General features: G+C 45.6%; 2 protein-coding genes across 2 annotated transcripts in view; both read left to right on the forward strand.

Annotated features, from left to right (window-relative positions):
* Window positions 1–6,172, forward strand: part of LOC149119109 (heat shock transcription factor, Y-linked-like) — a 143,700-nt gene extending 137,528 nt beyond the window's left edge. The window contains exon 3 of the mRNA XM_089325267.1: window positions 6,165–6,172. Coding sequence (XP_089181393.1) covers window positions 6,165–6,172 — 8 coding nt within the window. The remainder of the gene's footprint in view (window positions 1–6,164) is intronic.
* Window positions 6,173–6,891: 719 nt separating this feature from the next.
* The window catches only part of LOC149119110 (heat shock transcription factor, Y-linked-like), a 57,457-nt gene continuing 43,771 nt past the window's right edge, over window positions 6,892–20,577 (forward strand). Inside the window, exons 1-2 of the mRNA XM_089325268.1 lie at window positions 6,892–7,404; window positions 7,834–8,337. Of these exons, the coding sequence (XP_089181394.1) occupies window positions 6,892–7,404; window positions 7,834–8,337 (1,017 nt within the window). The remainder of the gene's footprint in view (window positions 7,405–7,833; window positions 8,338–20,577) is intronic.

The raw sequence follows: 20,577 nt of genomic DNA on the forward strand, positions 1-20,577 counted from the left end.
TGACAAGTTCCCCGTCCAGTCAGGGGCAGAAGGAGCGCCAAGGGGGTGGGGTGCTGGCGGGAGAGTGACAGGATCCCGGTCCAGTCAGGGGCAGGCAGCACCGCCAAGGGGGTGGGGTTTAGGCGGGAGACTGACAAGTTCCCCGTCCAGTCAGGGGCAGAAGGAGCGCCAAGGGGGTGGGGTTTAGGCGGGAGACTGACAGGATCCCGGTCCAGTCAGGGGCAGGCAGCACCGCCAAGGGGTGGGGTTTAGGCGGGAGACTGACAGGTTCCCCGTCCAGTCAGGGCAGAAATAGCGCCAAGGGTGTGGGGTTTAGGCGGGAGACTGACAGGATCCCCGTCCAGTCAGGGGCAGGCAGGGGAACGCTACAGGGGTGGGGTTTAGACGGGATACTGACAGGTTCCCCGTCCAGTCAGGGGCAGAAGGAGCGCCGAGGGGGTGGGGTTTACTCTCTTTTCTTGAAAATAAATGCTCTATGATCTAATTTTCCTGACCTAAGTTATCATTTTTCTTTTATCATCTGTGGGCCATATTCCCTGGTTTCACATTGTCCAGCCACGCTCGGCTTGCACAGAGCGGGGCGGGGAGACTACAACTCCCAGAAGCCTCAGCGGCTGCGGCGACGCTCTACGTGTGGGCTGTACTGGCCTGAGTGACAGGTAGCCGACCCAATGGCTTCCCCGGTCTCAGACTCCGGACCGCTCAGACGCGGGGTGGGTGTGTGCTTCCTGTTTCGGAGGCGTCTGCTCGGGGTGGAAATTCTATATGTAAGAGCTGAGAAAGCTTTCTTTTCTTTCAAAAAAAAAAAAAAAAAGCTGTGAGGCCTAATTTTCCTGACCTGAGCTATCATTTTCCTTTTATCATCTGTGGGCCATATTTCCTGGTTTCACATTGCCCAGCCACGCTAGGCTTGAACTGGGCGGAGCGGGGAGACCACAACTCCCCAACGGTTCAGCGAGAGCGTCGCTTTGCGTCTGGGCTGGACTCTCCTGAGTGACAGGTCCGCAAGCCAATGGCTTCACGCGTCTCAGACCCGGGGGCCAATCAGATGCTGGGTGGTTGCGGGCTTCCTGTATCTGCGGCTCCCGACGGACGTGGTCTTGAAACACACCACGTTCAACCCAACTCACTTCTCTCTTTTCTTGAAAATAAAAGCTCTATGATCTAATTTTCCGGACCTAAGTTATCATTTTTCTTTTATCATTTTTGGGCCATCTTTCCTGATTTCAAATTGTGCAGGCACACTTGCCTTGTCTGAACGCAGCCCTGAACTATAGCTGCCAAGAGCGCTAGCGGCGGCGGATGCGGCGCTCTACGACTGGGCTGGGCTCGTACGAGTGACAGGTAGCACAGCCTATGGCTTCTCCGGTCTCAGACTCGGGGACCAATCAGAGGCTGGGGGGACGTGTGCTTCCTGTTTCAGCGGCTCGGGCGGAAGTGGTGCTGAACCGCATTTCACACAGCTCTCTCCTCTCTTTTCTTTTAAAAAAAGCTCCTTGATCTAATTTTCCTGACCGAAATTATCATTTTGCTTTTATCATCTGTGGGCCATATGTCCTGGTTTCACACCGTCCAGCCACAGTAGGCTTGGACAGGGAGGAGCGGGAAGACTACAACTCCCAAACGGCTCAGCGAGAGCGTCGCTTTCCGTCTGGGCAGGACTCGCCTGGGTGACACGTCGGGCAGCCAATGGCTTCCCCCTGTCTCAGACCCGGGGGCCAATCACAGGCCGGGTTGGTGTGTGCGTCCTGTTTCTGCGACTCGGGGCAGACATGGTCTTCAAAGGACACCGTTTCAACCCAGATCTCTCCTTTTCTTGGAAAAAAAAAAATAAAAGCTCTATGATCTAATTTTCCTGACCTAAGTTATCATTTTTCTTTTATCATCTGTGGGCCATATTCCCTGGTTTCACATTGTCCAGCCACGCTCGGCTTGCACAGAGCGGGGCGGGGAGACTTCCACCTCCCCGAAGCCTCAGCGGCGGCGGCGACGCTCTACGTGTGGGCTGTGCTGGCCTGAGTGACAGGTAGCCGACCCAATGGCTTCCCCGGTCTCAGACTCCGAACCGCTCAGACGCGGGGTGGGTGTGTGCTTCCTGTTTCGGAGGCGTCTGCTCGGGGCGGAAATGGTGTGGAAAGGAACCGTGTTTCAACCCAGCTGTCTTCTTTCTCTTCTTTTAAAAAAACCTCTGAGGCCTAATTTTCCTGACCTAAATGATCATTTTTCGTCTGTCACCTGTGGGCCATATTTCCTGATTTCAATTGTCCAGCCACCCTCTGCTTGGACAGGGTGGACCGGGGAGACTACAACTCCCCAAAGCCTCAGCGGCAGGGCGCTCTGCGGCTGGGCTCGTCTGAGTGACAGGTCGGGCAGCCATTGGCTTCACGCGGTCTCAGACTCCGTTGCCAATCAGATGCTGAGTGGTTGTGTCGCCCTGTTTCTGCGGCTCGGGGCGGAAATGGTGTGGAAAGGAACCGCCTCGAGCCACGCCCTTCGCGGCTCCTGACTGGACGCGGGAAGTGACGTCTGCGCGCACCACGCGGCAGTCGTCCCGCCCATGTCCAGCTCGGACCGGACGGGGCAGCTTCGGGTCTGTGTCCCGCGCACGTCCCTGGCAGCCCCTGAGCGGGCGCGTACCCGCCTGTCCGTCTGCCAGAACCTCGCCCTGTAGCTTGGCCCTGCCTGCCCTTGTCTGGGAGGAGGAACGCGCAGTAGGAGCCCAGAACCTGTCTTCTGCCACGCTGCCTGCCCGCGCCCAGCACGTGCGGGACAGGCCGGACTGTTCCTCCTCATCCAGCAGAGCCAGTCAGGGCCGGGCAGAGGGCGAGGTTCTGAACCTAGACCTGCGCCTCACTCGTCCAGGGAGGCCAGGCAGCCACCGGCGAGGAAGGAGGTGGCGTTCTGAGCGCGCACTGGAAAAAGTAATTAGCGGCAGTGCAGAGGGCGGGAGGAGGCGCCCTCCGGCAGCTTCCGGGTCGCGTTAGGGGCAGCAGGAGCGCTAAGGGGGTGGGGTGCTGGCGGGAGACTGACAGGTTCCCGGTCCAGTCAGGGGCAGAAGGAGCGCCAAGGGGGTGGGGTTTAGGCGGGAGAGTGACAGGATCCCCGTCCAGTCAGGGGCAGAAGGAGAGCCAAGGGGGTGGGGTTTAGGCGGGAGACTGACAGGATCCCCGTCCAGTCAGGGGCAGGCAGCACCGCCAAGGGGGTGGGGTTTAGGAGGGAGACACACAGGATCCCCGTCCATTCAGGGGCAGAAGGAGCGTCGAGGGGGTGGGGTACTGGCGGGAGACTACAGGATTCCGGTCCACTCAGGTGCAGCAGGAGCGCCAAGAGGGTGGGGTTTAGGAGGGAGACTGACAGTTTCCCCGTCCAGTCAGGGGCAGCAGGAGCCCCAAGGGGGTGGGGTGCTGGCGTGAGACTGACAGGATCACGGTCCAGTCAGTGGCAGGCAGCACCGCCTAGGGGGTGGGGTTTAGGCGGGAGACTGACAGGTTCCCCGTCCAGTCAGGGGCAGAAGGAGCGCCAAGGGGGTGGGGTGCTGTCGGGAGACTGACAGGATCACGGTCCAGTCAGGGGCAGGCAGCACCGCCAAGGGGGTGGAGTGTAGGCGGGAGACTGACAGGTTCGCCATCCATTCAGCGGTAGAAATAGCACCAAGAGGGTGTGGTTTAGGCGGGAGACTGACAGGTTCCCCGTCCAGTCAGGGGCAGACATGCGAACGCTAAAGGGGTGAGGTTTAGGCGGGAGACTGACAGGTTCCCCGTCCACTCAGGGGCAGAAGGAGCACCGAGGGGGTGGGGCTTACGCGGGATACTGACAGGAACCCCGTCCAATCAGGGGCAGGCATTGAGCCTAAAGGGGTGGGTTTCTGGCGGGAGACTGACAGGTTCCCGGTCCAGGCAGGGGCAGGCAGGGGAGCTAAGGGTGTGGGCTTCTGGCGGGAGACTGACAGGTTCCCCGTCCAGTCAGGGGCAGAAGGAGCGCCGAGGGGCTGGGGTTTAGGCGGGAGACTGACAGGATCCCGGTCCAATCAGGGCCAGGCAGGGGAGCTAAGGGGGTGGGTTTCTGGCGGGAGACTGACAGGTTCCCGGTCCAGGCAGGGTCAGGCAGGGGAGCTAAGGGGGTGGGGTTCTGGCGAGAGACTGACAGGTTCCCGGTCCAGGCAGGGGCAGGCAGGGGAGCTAGGGATGCGGGGTTCTGGTTGACGACGGGCAGCTTTTGGTCCGAGTCAGGAGCTGGCAGGGGAGCCAAGGAGGTGGGGTTCTGGCGGGAGACTGACAGGGTCCCGTCCAGTCTGGGGCAGGCAGGACCGCCAAGGGGGTGGGGTTCTGGCAGCAGAGTGACAGTTTCCCGGTCCAGTTGTGGGCCGGCAGGGGAGCTAAGGCTTGGGGTTTGGGCGCAGACTGACAGGTTCCTGGTCCAGTCAGGGGCAGGAAGGGGACCCAAGGAGGTGGGGTTCTGGTGGGAGACTGACAGGATCCCCGTCCAGTCAGGGGCAGAAGGAACGCCGAGGGGGTGGGCTTTAGGCAGGAGACTGACAGGTTCCCCGTCCAGTCAGGGGCAGAAGGAGCGCCAAGGGGGTGTGGTTTGAGCGGCAGACTGACAGGATCCCGGTCCAGTCAGGGGCAGGCAGCACCGCCAAGGGGGTGGGGTTTAGGCGGAAGACTGACAGGTTCCCCGTCCAGTCAGGGGCAGAAATAGCGCCAAGAGGGTGGGGTTTAGGCGGGAGACTGACAGGTTCCCCATCCATTCAGGAGCAGGCAGGGGAACGCTAAAGGGGTGGGTTTCTGGCGGGAGACTGACAGGTTCCCCGTCCAGTCAGGGGCAGAAGGAGCGCCAAGGGGGTGGGGTTTAGGCGGGAGACTGACAGGTTTCCCGTCCGGTCAGGGGCAGAAATAGCCCCAAGAGGGTGCGGTTTCTGGCGGGAGACTGACAGGTTCCCCGTCCACTCAGGGGCAGAAGGAGCGCCGAGGGGCTGGGGTTTAGGCGGGTGACTGACATGATCCCGGTCCAATCAGGGGCAGGCAGGGGAGCTAAGGGGGTGGGTTTCTGGCGGGAGACTGACAGGTTCCCGGTCCAGGCAGGGGCAGGCAGGGGAGCTAGGGATGCGGGGTTCTGGTTGACGACGGGCAGCTTTTGGTCCGAGTCAGGAGCTGGCAGGGGAGCCAAGGAGGTGGGGTTCTGGCGGGAGACTGACAGGGTCCCGTCCAGTCTGGGGCAGGCAGGACCGCCCAGGGGGTGGGGTTCTGGCGGCAGAGTGACAGTTTCCCGGTCCAGTTGTGGGCCGGCAGGGGAGCTAAGGCCTTGGGGTTTGGGCGCAGACTGACAGGTTCCTAGTCCAGTCAGGGGCAGGAAGGGGAACCAAGGAGGTGGGGTTCTGGCGGGAGACTGACAGGTTGCGGGTCCATCAGGGGCAGGCAAGGGAGCTAAGAACATGGGGTTATGACTGAAGATTGACAGGGTCCGGTCTAGTAAGGCCAGGCAGGGGAACAAAGGAGATATGGTTCTGACTGCAGACTTACATGTTCCTGGTCCTTATGGTCTGGCAGGGAGGCTAAGAGTGTGGGGTTCTGGCCTCAGACTCACAGGTTCCTGATCCACTCATGGGCAGGCAGGGGAGCAAAAAGTTGGTGTGATGGCCACAGACAGACAGGTTTCCAGTCCCATCAGGAGCAGTCTGCAGACCTAAGGATGTGGGGTTCCTGTTACAGATTGACATGTACAGTCAATGCTACTCAGCACAGCCACAGGAAGTTGGGTTCTGGGCACAGGCTGTCAGGTCTAGGTACCATCAGGGCCACACAGGGCAGCCTCAGGGAGTGAGGTCCTGGCAGCAGACTGACAGGTTCCCGGTGAAGTCAAGGAAGTGGATTCTGGCTTCAGTACAGTAGAGATTGCTGAACAAAGTAACTCCCTGCATCCAAAGCTTCTGTGCTGTAAGCCCCCCTGTGACTCCCTGTATCCAAAGCTTCCATGTTGTATGTAACTCCGTTTTCCTGCTGATGTAGCCCTTTTTCCCTTTAAAAACTCTCCCTAAGAAAGATCGGGGCCTCACTCCTTCCTCTGCTGTGCTGGTTGGTTGGATGGGGTCCCTGTCGCGGCTTGTACTCCTGAATAAACCTTGCTTTTGCAGTTCGGTGTGATCGACACTCTGGGGGTCTCTGCAGGGATCTAATGATCTGGGCACAGCATACTTTTTGGTACCCAGCAGTTGAATTATTAATAAAGACCCTCCACGACATTGAGAAACTGAGGACTGGATGACTTCAATGCTGAACATGATCCAAAGAAAAATTGATTCCAATTGTTCTCAAGCTTTTGAAAACATGGATATTATCCCAGACTCCTTTTATGAGGCCAGCATCACCTAATTCTAAAACCAGAAAAAGATACAATAAGGAAAGATAATTATAGAGCAATGTCTGATGAATATAGATGCAAAAGTCCTCAACAAAGTACGATATAATTAAATCCAACAATGTATCAGCAAGAATGTGCATCAGGACCAAGTCAAATTTATTCCTGGCATGCAGGAATCATTCAACTTATGAAAGTTTAGTAAAGAATGTAGCTAGAAAGAAGGGAAAACTTCTAATTTAGGCATTTTATCCATTTTATTTAACCAAAATATTTGCTGCGACAAGACTTTGCAACATGTGTATTGTGTAAATTATCTGTGAATGTTTTATTTTAACTTGTTTTGCAGGGAGGAAAACCAACATTAGGCAGAAAGTCATATTTGCATTGCTAAGAGACAAGTCCTCTTATGATGTCACAGTAACTCAGGACCATGGTGATGGTTGACATCAGCTAGTCTTGTGTAAGTCTACTAAAGCAACATTTGAGGCCTCAGTTCTCAAAACCAGGCAGAAGCCAAAGAAAAATTTATTTGAGATGGCCCAGGTTCCCTCAGAAGTTCAAGGTGTCTCTCCTCAGAGTGGAACAACTGATTCAGAAAACACCACTGAAGCTCCAGGCTGGTATCCCACAATTGATAATGACTTGGATTTAAGGTCTGTAGTTGAAGAAAATGCCTTTCAAGCTTTATCTGAAGGACCCTTGATAAAAAGACCACGCTATACACTTTGTATGTCTGACACCCCAGAAGGGAATGATTTTGTTTCTCTGACCTTTCCTGTAAAACTTTGGAAGATAGTTGAAAGTGATCAATTTAAGTCAATTTGGTGGGACGAAAATGGGACTTCTATTGTGATAAATGAAGAATACTTTAAGAAAGAAGTGTTGGAAAGAAAGACCCCTTTTAAGATATTTGAAGCAGACAGCATGAAAAGTTTAGTTCGACAGCTTAACCTTTATGGATTTAGAAAAATACGACAAGATTTCCAAAGATCTGCATCCCTGACTGACTTTCTGGAAGAAGAAAACAACATACCTGTTTTTAGCAAGGTATTCAACATATTCACTTACAACTAATGTAGGCATCACAACTAAGTTTAGTTTGTACCTCACTTAATATATTTATTTATGGAGTAAGACACAAAGTTTAAAATTAGCTGGATCAACATTAAATTTTTATGAGAAGAAAGTTTGAAATTCAAAAATATAAGCAATGTTACTAGTTATTTTGAATCTTATCAATGAGCTCCACACAAAGAAGTTAAGGTCAGTTTAGTGGAACGGTTATCATATTTAAATGTTTGCTAACTTTTACATTTAGGAATAATCAAGTTTTATTTGTTGTAATTATGTTGAACCTGATATTTTAGATTTAATAATTTTATCTATTCATTTATTCATAGATTGCATATATTCATATATATTAATTTGTGACTCTTGGTTTGAAGTATCACTAAATGCTTTCTCCTTTGGTTTCAGTTACTGTTCTATCAGAATCCAAATTTTAAGCGAGGATGTCCCCAACTTCTAGTAAGAATGAAGCGCAGAGTTGGGATTAAACACACATCTCCACCATCTGCTTCTTTAGTTCACAATCTTGACAAGACATACCACAGTGCAGGCGAGTATGTGCATACTCAAAATCCTAGCTCATCTACAGAAACTAATGAAGAAAGGTTACTTTCAACTTCTACAAATTTAAATGTGCCTCCTACTAGCCACAGAATTGCTAATTCAAATGATCCAGTGACAAGTAATATTTTGACTCCATCATCAACTTTAATTGCACCATCAGTACAATTTGTAACAAATCAACATGCTCTTTTAAATCAAATGACCACTTCTCATAGGCATTCATATAGCACCTACTCTCAAGCACATGGCCATATCCTGAATGTTGTGACAACTACAACTTCTATTTCCCAATTTCAAATATTGTCTCCAGTACAGAATAATTATTTTGGACTGATGGCAAACCGTCCTGTTTTTGCACCTAGACATCCTTCTTTAGCAACAATTGTGGGTCCTTTTTCTAGCACGTTAACAGCAAGCAATCCATGGTTCACTATGCCAATGATAGCTAGTAGAACTGCTGCCTCCCCGCCAATGTCAACTAATCAACCATCCTCAATATACCAATATCCTAATTTTAACTGACCTTCGACTAAATGAAAATTAGACACGGAAAGGTGTTATGTTCATCAGTTCTGAAAAAATAACTGAAATTCTATTACTTGAACAATAAAATGACATGTTCAACTTTATGATTTTTTTTCTTTTCAAAATATAGTTTTATAGTAAATATTTTATATTGACAGGAGGCTAGTCTACTATTAGTTGTATAGTTTATGAAGTTCCAGTCATTTGATATGAAACTTCACATTGAATATTTGAAAGTTAACTTTATTTCATTTTATATTTTATAAAGAAATGTATTAATACATTGCATTCTCAGGGTCAAAGCAAATGCATTAATAATTGCTAGAACATAATTCTATTCAATTTTTTTAAGTTAGTCTGTTTTTTTTTTTGTAGCTTTTATTTAATCAATATAAATTTCCAAAGTACAGCGTATGGATTACAATGGCTTCCCCCCCATAACATCCCTCCCACCCGCAACCCTCCCCTTTCCCACTCCCTCTTCCCTTCCATTCACATCAAGATTCATTTTCGATTCTCTTTATATACAGAAGATCAGTTTAGCATACATTAAGTAAAGATTTCAGGCCAGCGCCGCGGCTCACTAGGCTAATCCTCCGCCTAGCAGTGCCGGCACACCGGGTTCTAGTCCCGGTTGGGGCGCCGGATTCTGTCCCGGTTGCCCCTCTTCCAGGCCAGCTCTCTGCTGTGGCCAGGGAGTGCAGTGGAGGATGGCCCAGGTGCTTGGGCCCTGCACCCCATGGGAGACCAGGAAAAGCACCTGGCTCCTGGCTCCTGCCATCGGATCAGCGCGGTGCGCCGGCCGCAGCGCGCCGGCCGCGGCGGCCATTGGAGGGTGAACCAACGGCAAAGGAAGACCTTTCTCTCTATCTCTCTCTCTCACTGTCCACTCTGCCTGTCAAAAAAAAAATTAAAAAAAAAAAGATTTCAACAGTTTGCTCCCACACAGAAACATAAAGTGAAAAATACTGTTTGAGTATTAGTTATAGCATTAAATCTCAATGTACAGCACACCAAGGACAGAGATCCTACATGAGGAATAAGTGCACAGTGACTCCTGTTGTTGACTTAACAAATTGACACTCCTGTTTATGGCATCAGTAATCACCCTAGGCTCTAGTCATGAGTCGCCAAGGCTATGGAAGCCTTTTGAGTTTGCCGACTTCGATCTTGTTCGGACAGGGTCATAGTCAAAGTGGAAGTTCTCTCCTCCCTTCAGAGAAAGGTACCTCCTTCTTTGATGGCCCATTCTTTCCACTGGGATCTCACTCACAGAGATCCTTCATGGAGGTCATTTTTTTTTGCCACCGTGTCTTGGCTTTCCATGCCTGAAATACTCTCATGGGCTCTTCAGCCAGATCTGAATGCCTTAAGGGCTGATTCTGAGGCCAGAGTGCTGTTAGGACATCTGCCATTCTATGAGTCTGCTGTGTATCCCGCTTCCCACATTGGATGGTTCTCTCCCTTTTTGATTATATCAGTTAGTATTAGCAGACACTAGTCTTGTTTGTGTGATCCCTTTGACTCTTAGACCTATCAGTGTGATCAATTGTGAACTGAAATAAATCACCGGGAGTAGTGAGATGGCATTGGTACATGCCACCTTGATGGGATTGAATTGGAATCCCCTGGTATGTTTCTAACTCTACCGTTTGAGGTAAGTCAGCTTGAGCATGTCCCGAATTGCACATCTCTTCCCTCTCTTATTCCCACTCTTATGTTTAACAGTGATCACTTTTCAGTTAAGTTTCAGCACTTAAGAAGAATTGTGTGTTAATTACAGAATTCAACCAATAGTAATAGAACAAAAAAAGAAAAAATACTGAAATGGATAAAGTATTACATTGTACATCAACAGTCAGGACAAGAGCTGATCAAGTCACCGTTTCTCACAGTGTCCATTTCACTTCAACAGGTTTCCTCTTTGGTGCTCAGTCAGTTGTCACCGATCAGGGAGAACATATGATATTTGTCCCTTTGGGACTGGCCTATTTCACTCAGCATGATGTTTTCAAGGTTTCTCCATCTTGTTGCAAATGACTGGGTTTCATTGTTTTTGACTGCTGTATAGTATTCTATAGAGTACATGTCCCATAATTTCTTTATCCAGTCTACTGTTGATGGGCATTTGGGTTGGTTCCAGGTCTTAGCTATTGTGAATTGAGCTGCACTAAACATTAATGTGCAGACAGCTTGTTTGTTTGCCAATTTAATTTCCTTTGGGTAAATTCCAAGGAGTGGGATGGCTGGGTTGTATGGTAAGGTTATATTCAGGTTTCTGAGGAATCTCCAGACTGACTTCCATAGTGGCTTGACCAGTTTGCATTCCCACCAACAGGGGGTTAGTGTCCCTTTTTCCCCACATCCTCGCCAGCATCTGTTGTTGGTAGATTTCTGAATGTGAGCCATTCTAACTGGGGTGAGGTGAAACCTCATTGTGGTTTTGATTTGCATTTCCCTGAGTGCTAGTGATCCTGAACATTTAGGTTTTCTGTCTTCCTGGTTCAATTTAGGTAGATTGTATGTGTCCAGGAATCTCTCCATTTCTGATAGATTTCCCTGTTTGCTGGCATACAAGTCTGTGAGTCTAATTGGAGATCCTCTGAGAGTAATCTGACGTTTCTCTCTTGCACATTTTAGGATCTTTTCTTTATGTTTCACTGTGGTGAGTTTAATTACCACGTGTCGTGGTGAGGATCTCTTTTGGTCATGTTTATTGGGGGTTCTATGAGCTTCCTGTACTAGGATGTCTCTGTCCTTCTCCACACCCATAAAGTTCTCTGCTAGTATCTCACTAAAAAGGCCTTCTAATCCTTTCTCTCTCTCCATGCCTTCAGGAACTCCTAGAACTCGAATGTTGGTTTTTTCAATAGTATCCTGTAGATTCCCAACAATATTTTTTAGATTTCTAATTTCCTCTTCTTTTCTTTGGTTTGACTGTATGTTTTCCTGTGCTCTGTCTTCTAAGCCCAATATTCTCTCTTCTGTTTCACTGACTCTGTTTTTAAGGCTTTCTAATGTGTTTGTCATTTGATCTATTGAGCTCTTCATTTCATTTTGGTTTCGCCTCACTATCACACTTTCCTGTTCTACTAGTTTCTGTGTTTCATTTTGATTCTTCCTTAAAATTTCATTTTCATGAGAGAGATTTTCAATCCTGTCCAGTAAGGATTTCTGTAGTTCAAGGATTTGCTTTTGAAAACTTCTAAATGTTCTTATCATAAATTTTTTGAAATCTCTATCTTTCATTTCTTCTATCTCATCATCTTCATAATCTTGAATTGGGGTGTCTTGTTCATTTTGGGGGTGCCATAATGTCTTCCTTGATCTTGTTTCCTCGGTTTCTGCATTTGTTGCTTGGCATTGTGGATACTCTTTGGATGCTTCTTCCCTTGCTGTGGTGTTTTTTTCTTGTTATACTATGACTGTATTAAGTGGACTGTCTGCTTTTGATGGAGCCTTAGAGGCTTGAGATAGGTGTGGCCTGAGAGCCTGTTTGGTTCCTCAGGGTTAAGGGTATGCCAAAGGTGACACTCCCAGGTTAGGCATGGTAAATCTCTCTCTTTTTTTATTTATTATTTTTTTATTCAGAAGGGAAGTAATGCTGCACAGCTAAGCAGAATTGAAGGTAGTCAGCGTCCAATCTCTGGCTCCTGTGGGTATAACATTCATCTGCTCTTTCCCAAGGACCACACAGGTAATCAGTAGAGGGATTTGTCTGTGGAGAAAATCCTGAACAATCATACAACATTGAGTGGGAGAGAGGACCATCAGTACACACGGGTTGGGAGTAGAGCCACTGATGTTAGAGTAGAGGCTGTGATTACAAAGGAATGAGGCCCCAAGTGGGCTAGACAGGGTCTAGAAGAGTTACTAGTGGAGGACCTAAGGAAGCTGCTGTCTAAGCCACAAATAAGTTCTCTGATTGAGAGGCAAATAGAACCTGACAGAAGGGGCTTGATAATCTGCTGGGCTTTATGGTCCTGTCAGTTATGAGGCCCAGACTCATCTATCTCTTTACATGGGGTACATTTTAAGAGAGGTGTGAACCTCCTTGGGGAAGGCACCCTGTTGACTTCCATTACCAGCTGGCCTGGGAGGAGAGTTGGCCAGGTAAAGGCAGATGGCATCTCCAACAGGAAATTTACAGTTCTGCCTGTAATGTTGCAGACCCTGCTTGGCCACCCCTTCAGCAGCAGTGGTCACCTTGGAAGCTGGGCTGAGTGAAAGACTTTTCAGCTTAGAGCCAATAAGATCCATGACTCTCACCTGGGTATCCTTCAACTCCAGGGCAGGTCCATTTCCAGTGATCCAACTCTTGGCTGGCAGAGCTGCCAGGGCTCTTAATGAGCTGATTTCTATTAAAGTCCAGGCTTACCTCATTGAAAGCCACTGTGGTGGGCCGGCGCCGCGGCTCACTAGGCTAATCCTTCGCCTTGCAGCACTGGAACACCGGGTTCTAGTCCTGGTCGGGGCGCCGGATTCTGTCCCAGTTGCCCCTCTTCCAGGCCAACTCTCTGCTGTGGCCAGGGAGTGCAGTGGAGGATGGCCGAAGTGCCTGGGCCCTGCACCCCATGGGAGACCAGGAGAAGTACCTGGCTCCTGCCATTGGATCAGCGCGGTGCACCAGCCACGGCGGCCATCTTGGAGGGTGAACCAACGGCAAAAGGAAGACCTTTCTCTCTGTCTCTCTCTCTCACTGCCCACGCTGCCTGTCAAAAGAAGAAGAAGAAGAAGAAGAAGAAGAAGAAGAAGAAGAAGAAGAAGAAGAAGAAGAAGAAGAAAGAAAGAAAGCCACTGCAGTGGACTGGCCTGTTGGGTCTCTAATGGCAGATCACTGTACAGAGCTACATTTAATAGGCCTTCCACCCATCTTTACATTGCTTCTGAAGCCTAGCTCTCTTCCTTCCAGTTTTTGTTAAACCAGGCCAGAGGATGCAAGTCAAAGGGGGTGCTCAAGTCCCATCTCAAATCTGTAATTTACAGTCTGTAATTACAGACATGTTCTGATAAAGGTTTATTTCATGCCCATGAGGAAAGCTATGTCCTTACTTTACAACCTTTCTGGTCTGAAAGGGAGATTTTGACTGTTTACTGTGCTGATGGCAAAGTAATCCAAGCGATAAAATTATAATTTAAGCTTTAATTTTGGGTATGCTGTTACAGAATATATTTGCCATCCCTTTTATTATATGTAAAGATCAAATCGTGCATCCTAGAGAGTCCTTCAGTATAGTCAGTTTCCTACCTTGAAGAGAATAGAGAAATAAGGGAGCAAGTCCCAGATCACTTGCTGATGGTAACAATATCAAATGAAAACTTCTATACATTTTAATGATACTTGTATTTGGAAACATCTCTTAAATATCTAACATGGTATAGCTTTTTTAGCCAGTAAATTCAAGCACAAACATATAAAAATGGTGGGGGCTGGCACTGTGGCACAGTGAGTTAAAGCCTTGGCCTGCAGTGCTGGTATCCCACCAGTTCATGTCCTGGCTGCTCCTCTTCTGATCCAGCTCTCTGCTGTGGCCTGGGAAAGCAGTAGAAGTTGGCCCAAGTCCTTGGGCCCCTGCACCCACGTGGGAGACCTGGAAGAGGCTCCTGGCTCCTGGCTTTGGATGGGCGCAGCTCTGGCTGTTGCAGCCATCTGGGGAGTGATGCAGTGGGTAGAAGACCCTCTCTCTGTCACTACCTCTCTCTGTAACTCTTTCAAATAAATAAAATAAATCTTAAAAAAAAAAAAAAAAACTGTGTTAGTTTCTTTCTACCACCAAGTTTAAAACATCTGATCCAGACTCAGGTCACATGAATCAAAATGTATCTGATTAATTTAGCAGTTTAAACTTATGAGCAATCTTTTATCTATAAGCCAATTAAAACAGAGTTCTTAATAAATTATCCCATGTAGACAAACAATATGTACACACATGTAACATAACATACAAGATAGGACAATAAAGCAGCTTCAGTAATAGCTTCTTAAACTCTTTGTTTTTTAAATTACTAATTGATTCAAATTACTTTCTGCTCTAAGTAGCCTGTATTAACCATGCTTTCTCTGAATTGGAACCTGTAGTGCATTATTGGCTTCATCTGTTTACAGAACCATCCCATAGTACTGAATACAATAGAAGTAACTGGAAAAAGTCCATCAGAAGCTATGGGAGGGCAGCTAAACACAGAATCAACAATGTTTTAGTTTCATGAGCAGAAAATCTGATATATAAAACTGTGGATGACAAGACTTCAAATAGCCATGTTTAAAATTATAAACACATCAACCAACAAGAGGCACTTGCTAACTCCACACAGTATTTTCAAAAGCACCTGTAGGATTTTAGAAAGCATCTAATCCTTTTAGACCTCAGGGCCTTTCTCATTAAGATGACCATTAATTTAGTAACACAAGATCATTAAACTTTTTAACATTCAGACATTTATATCAGTAGCATTTTATATTATAAAACTTAAAATTTAGCACCACTTCACATCTTGACAGTACTTCTAATATAATCCAAATAGCCTGATTAGTTGTGTCTCTCTATGATGAGACATATGTCTTTGAAATTTCCAGGAGCACATCTGGAATTGTCAAAGTGTAAATTTTTGGAATTTTGATTTTTTGAATGACTGTCAAGGATGTCAAGAAAGCTCAAAATCTAAAATATCTGGTTGAAATAAAATTCTTTAACATCATGACATCATATAGACCAAATCTGATCCTTGTTACAAGGTGACTATTCAAATGCTTGGAAAAAAAAAAAAGCACATATTTAAATAACCCACAGCTCTAAATAAAAACTCAGCTATTTTTAAATAATTAGGATTTAACAGAGACATCAAGGGAACATAATAGATAGCTTTAACTCACTGCTTTAAGAATCATATCCTGGCTGGCACCGCGGCTCACTAGGCTAATCCTCCGCCTAGCGGCGCCGGCACACCGGGTTCTAGTCCCGGTGGGGGCGCCGGATTCTGTCCCGGTTGCCCCTCTTCCAGGCCAGCTCTCTGCTGTGGCCAGGGAGTGCAGTGGAGGATGGCCCAAGTGCCTGGGCCCTGCACCCCATGGGAGACCAGGTTAAGCACCTGGCTCCTGCCATCGGATCAGCGTGGTGCGCTGGCCGCAGCGCGCCAACCGTGGCGGCCATTGGAGGCAAAAGGAAAACCTTTCTCTCTGTCTCTCTCACTGTCCACTCTGCCTGTCCAAAAATTAAATAAATAAAAAAAATAACTTATAAAGTGTTACTCAGGTTCTATGTCAATTTCTCCAGGTTTATTTTAACTCGTCAACTAATTTTCTACTGCCAAATTTTATGTGCCTGGAGAGCAGGCACTGGGTCTGCTTCTACACCAAAAGACAGTGTATGACATTAGAAAGATAGATCATTAATTAATGTTCAAAAATACACAAGGGTCAATGAACTCATGGGATAGTAGGACTGATGGATAGCTGGACTAGTGGGTGGATGGAAGGATAGTTGTGTGGATGAATGGGTGGTTGTATGTGAGTGGATGAATGGGTGGATAGGTAGGTGACTGGTTGTGGATGGATGGGTAGTTGTTATGTTTGGATGAGTTGGTATGTTCATGAGTGTATGAATGGGTGGATAGGTAGGTGACTGGATTCTTGGATGACTTGATCAGATGGACTGAGAAGAAGCCAAGAAGTCTAGGAGGCTTAGGATTTCATGGAGATGCTTGACAGGATTCTGTGAGAATTTTTCCTCAAGTGGCTAAATGCAGATTTTCTAATCATCACTTAATATATGCAGAGCATATGTATAGAGGGTATTATCATGATCTAAAAGGACTAGAGTAGAAATGGAAGCTTCTAGTACATGTCATAATATGACTGTATTGTAACTTCAAATGATGATCAGAGGGCCCTGGAACAACCTGTCATAAAATAGGCACATCAGATGGCTTCTGGATCTTTAAAGTGGCTTGCTGTAAAGGCACTCTCCAATTGTCAGTCATATACAAAAGTCATACCATGGAATTATATTGAAATACCCTAGAGACCCCAACAATTATCAAGCTGAATAATCTCACATTAACATAGTACTTAAAGAGTTGGAAATGTCTTTCTATATGTATTTACTCATTTAATTTTCCCACCTTTTTGTGAGGCATGCACTAATCTCATTTTACAATGAAAATCGAGCATCAGATAGGTTGAGAGATATGCTTTAATAATGGATAAAACTGTTTACATGAATGAAGTCAAGGGCCATTTGTGTCTTTTCATCCTATATTGAGTGCCTTTTCTCTTTCCTGATACCTGTGGGTAGAGGAAATGTATAGTACAAAGTGCACACTGCAAAATCAATCCATGCAGGACTGATAAGTCAATGGGCAACACTGGGAACTTAAGTTTTTTGTCATACATTGTCTCATGTACAACACATCCCTATTTTTTTCCAGAGAACACACAGGAATGGAGAACAAAGTGTTCCATCCCAACCTCATTATTCTTTTGGCAAACCCAATAAAATTCTCTCCTCCTACAGAATCTGACAGGCACACAGATGAATGCACCAGTTCCTAAAGAAATTCTTTCTTTACTGTTCTGACATACTGAGTGTCCAGGCTTGCAAAATACCAGAGTGGAATGTACCCTGGCCCTTGCCTATGCTGCTGCTGGCTCCTGACTTCAGAGCAGCACAGCACCGGCTGTTGTGACCATCTGGGGAGTGAACAAATGGTTCTCTGTCTCTCTCTCTAACTCTGCTTCTCAAATAAATAAAATCTATAAATTAAAAAAAAAAAAAAAGAAAGAAACCTGACAGAGTACTACAACCAAACCCACAGTCAGTCACAGGCAGGCATGGTCAATGAAAACTTAGACACAGAAAGCTAGAATTAATCAAACCCATACACACATAGCCACTCGAACCTGAGACAGACAAGTCAGAACAAATCTAAAGGAGAGAAAACAGCTCTGAGAGGCAGTAACACAGATGCAGCCATGGGCAATGAAACCTGAAACAGAGAGAAGGTAGAATCAGTTGAACCCACAGACTAACAGACGGGGGTAAGGCCAATGAAACCTCAGACAGACATACAGAAGTCAGAAAGTGGCACAGAGGCAGCCATGAGCAATCAAACTTGAGACAGTTACAGAGAGAGGTAGAGACAGAGAGAGAGGTCTTCCATCCGCTGGTTCACTCCCTAGATGGCCACAACAGCCACAGCTGAGCCACGAGCCAGGAGATTCCTCCGGGTCTCCCATGCGGGTGCAGGGGCCCAAGGACTTGGGCCATCTTCTACTGCTTTCCCAGGCCACAGCAGAGAGCTGGATCAGAAGAAGAGCAGCTGGGACTAGAACCAGCACCCATATGGGATGCCGGCACTGCAGCGGCGGCTTTACCCACTATGCCATAGCACTGGCACCATAAATTTATATTTTTCATTTCATTTCTTATTAATGTTGTGAAGTACACTGCCATTCTGCTGGGTATTTCAATTCAGAATAGTGTTACAATCCCAAGAGAGGCTCTCAGGGAAGTTTCCTGCTCACCCATCCATTCATTAAGCTGCTCAAGCTGCAACCATAGCAAGTTCCTGGGGACACTACAGGACCTTGTGCACTTGCTGCAACCACCTGGGAGACACACAAACCACATGGCTGAATCATATTTGTTTGCCAATCAATGGCAGAAAACTTTAAACAGTAAAATAACATGAGAGAAAACTGTTTATAAAGTTTTTCTCAGAGAAAATGCCTATGACAACTTGTAACCATGCATCTTCCAAATATTCCAAATGAGAACCGGTATGTTCTGAAGACTGTTTGAACTGTGAACACGTGATTTTTTTTGTATATCATGGGAGAAAACTTCCTGCAGCAAACGGATAAATGGTACACAGATGATAGAAAAATATCCATGAATGAAAGATATTTGCACTACTATGAGTATGACAGCTCAATTTATGATACCTCACATATAGAATCAATCAACTTATCCATCAACTCATGCTGAATTTTAAAATTCTGTTAAATATACACTATGGAATACTACTCATGCATAAAAAGGAATGAAAGCCTGTCTTTTTAACAAAATGGATGTGACTTGAGATCATGTTGCGTAATGAAATAAGGCAGTTCCTAAAAGACAAATATGTTTTCTCTGATATACAGTACTCAGTGCAAAAACAATGCATAAAAATGAAACTTACATGTTTTTCATTGCTTTTTGAAGCAATAAGGAAATGTCCATCTCAAGCTCACCTTTTAGCTTTGGGTGGTTTGGGAATGGAATACAGGTGAATTCTATAGCAGTATATTATCATTTCAAATCCTTTCTTCTCAGCACCTGCAATCCTCAACTATTTTCTCCTCTCTCCTTGTCTCCTTTACTTCTGCATGTTTCCAACCATGGAGTCCCTCACCTTATTAACAATTCTGTCATCACACCCTGCCTTCTGGGGTTGGGCAGTTCCCTTGCCCTCTGGGAAAAGTGATGCCTTACTGCATTCTGAGATAATAAAGCTCCATTGTGTTCTTGGAAAATGAGGTTCCAGTCTTCTTGTGAAGACAGATGTCCCATTACATTGAAAATGACAGGAAGTTTTGTGTACACAGGAAGAATACCATACTCCAAGTTCAGGAAAAGATTTACAATTTTTTGGTTTAAAAAATTTACTAAGAAGTTAGTTTTCCACTTAAATACTGAATTCATCTGTTTATGAAGCTTAAAACTGGATTACAATGGATGACTGTTATAAATAAAATTTCACCTTTTAACATACTTTTCATAGAGTAAAAAATACTTGATGTACCTTACCATCTTGACAATTTTTCCATGCATGCTAAAGAAAATGGCATCAATTACTATGCTACTTCTTCCAGTTTCAATATACTATTTCTGGAGCCACAAGTCTTATAAATTCAAAACTGTAACATACATCCTTATTTTGAAAACTGCATTTTACAAATGGACTTACAAGGATGAAAACAAATAGTTACAAAAATATAAAAGGTAACAAACTCAGTATAAAAATACTTAAGCTGACACCATTCCAAAGTATATTTTGATCATTCTTAAATGTTATAGAGACCATAAATATATTTCTGAAAGATACAGAACAAGTCCATAGACTATAGAAATTAGTTAAATACTATTCCAGACAAATCTATGACTTTCAATTTTGATTTTCAATTCTGATTAAACATCAATTTCTTGCAACTGTGACTGTCAATGGTTGAAAAGGCATTTCTTTCTCTTTTTTAAAAATGTTTTATTTCTAAGTCTCATTATATAAAAAATAAAGAATTAATATGTCACCTAAGATGGTTCAACATCAATTTTTAAAGAAATATAGTATAGTAAATACATTAAAAAAAAACGGAATTAAGACAATTTGTTTTAATAAACAATACTCATGGTAAATAAAGTTCTATTCTTCTTAAGTTGATGGTCAAAATTCCCAGTTAATGTCTTCAGAAAATGAAAACTGAATTCAATTTAGATCTGTAAGTGAAAAGAAAGAGACCCATGAAGAAATAATTATTGTAACATAGGAATCTCTTCAGGATTACATGTCAAATTCCTTTTAAATGAAATAGATTATACATTAGATTTTCTCAATTCCTATCTACTATTAGTAAAATCTTTCTGTTTCAGATGTTCTACTATGGGAAATATCCTTAAAAGTTCAGTATACCCTTCTGTCCTTTAACAATTAGATGAGGCACAGTCCTACCCAAATCTGTTCTCTGAGTGATTAGTCACAGGAGCAAAATTATATAACCTATAAACCTCCCAGAAAAATGATTCAGAAGTTGTTAGGATTTTAGGTAATGAAGGAAAAGTAAAATCTTATAAAAATGCACAAATCTACCCTGAATCCATGATAGTTACACTTTTGATGCTTGACAAAGAAATTAACTGTTAATACTTTCTACCCTTGGGAATCCATCGTATCTAGGATCTGCAAAGGAAGTTCTGTATGTTTTTTTTTTTTTTTTTTGACAGGCAGAGTGGACAGTGAGAGAGAGAGACAGAGAGAAAGGTCTTCCTTTGCCGTTGGATCACCCTCCAATGGCCGCCGCTGCAG

Source organism: Oryctolagus cuniculus, chromosome Y (genome assembly GCF_051225735.1).
Source record: "Oryctolagus cuniculus isolate XC-2025 breed Fujian yellow rabbit chromosome Y, ASM5122573v1, whole genome shotgun sequence".
Classification (NCBI taxonomy): Eukaryota; Metazoa; Chordata; class Mammalia; order Lagomorpha; family Leporidae; genus Oryctolagus; species Oryctolagus cuniculus.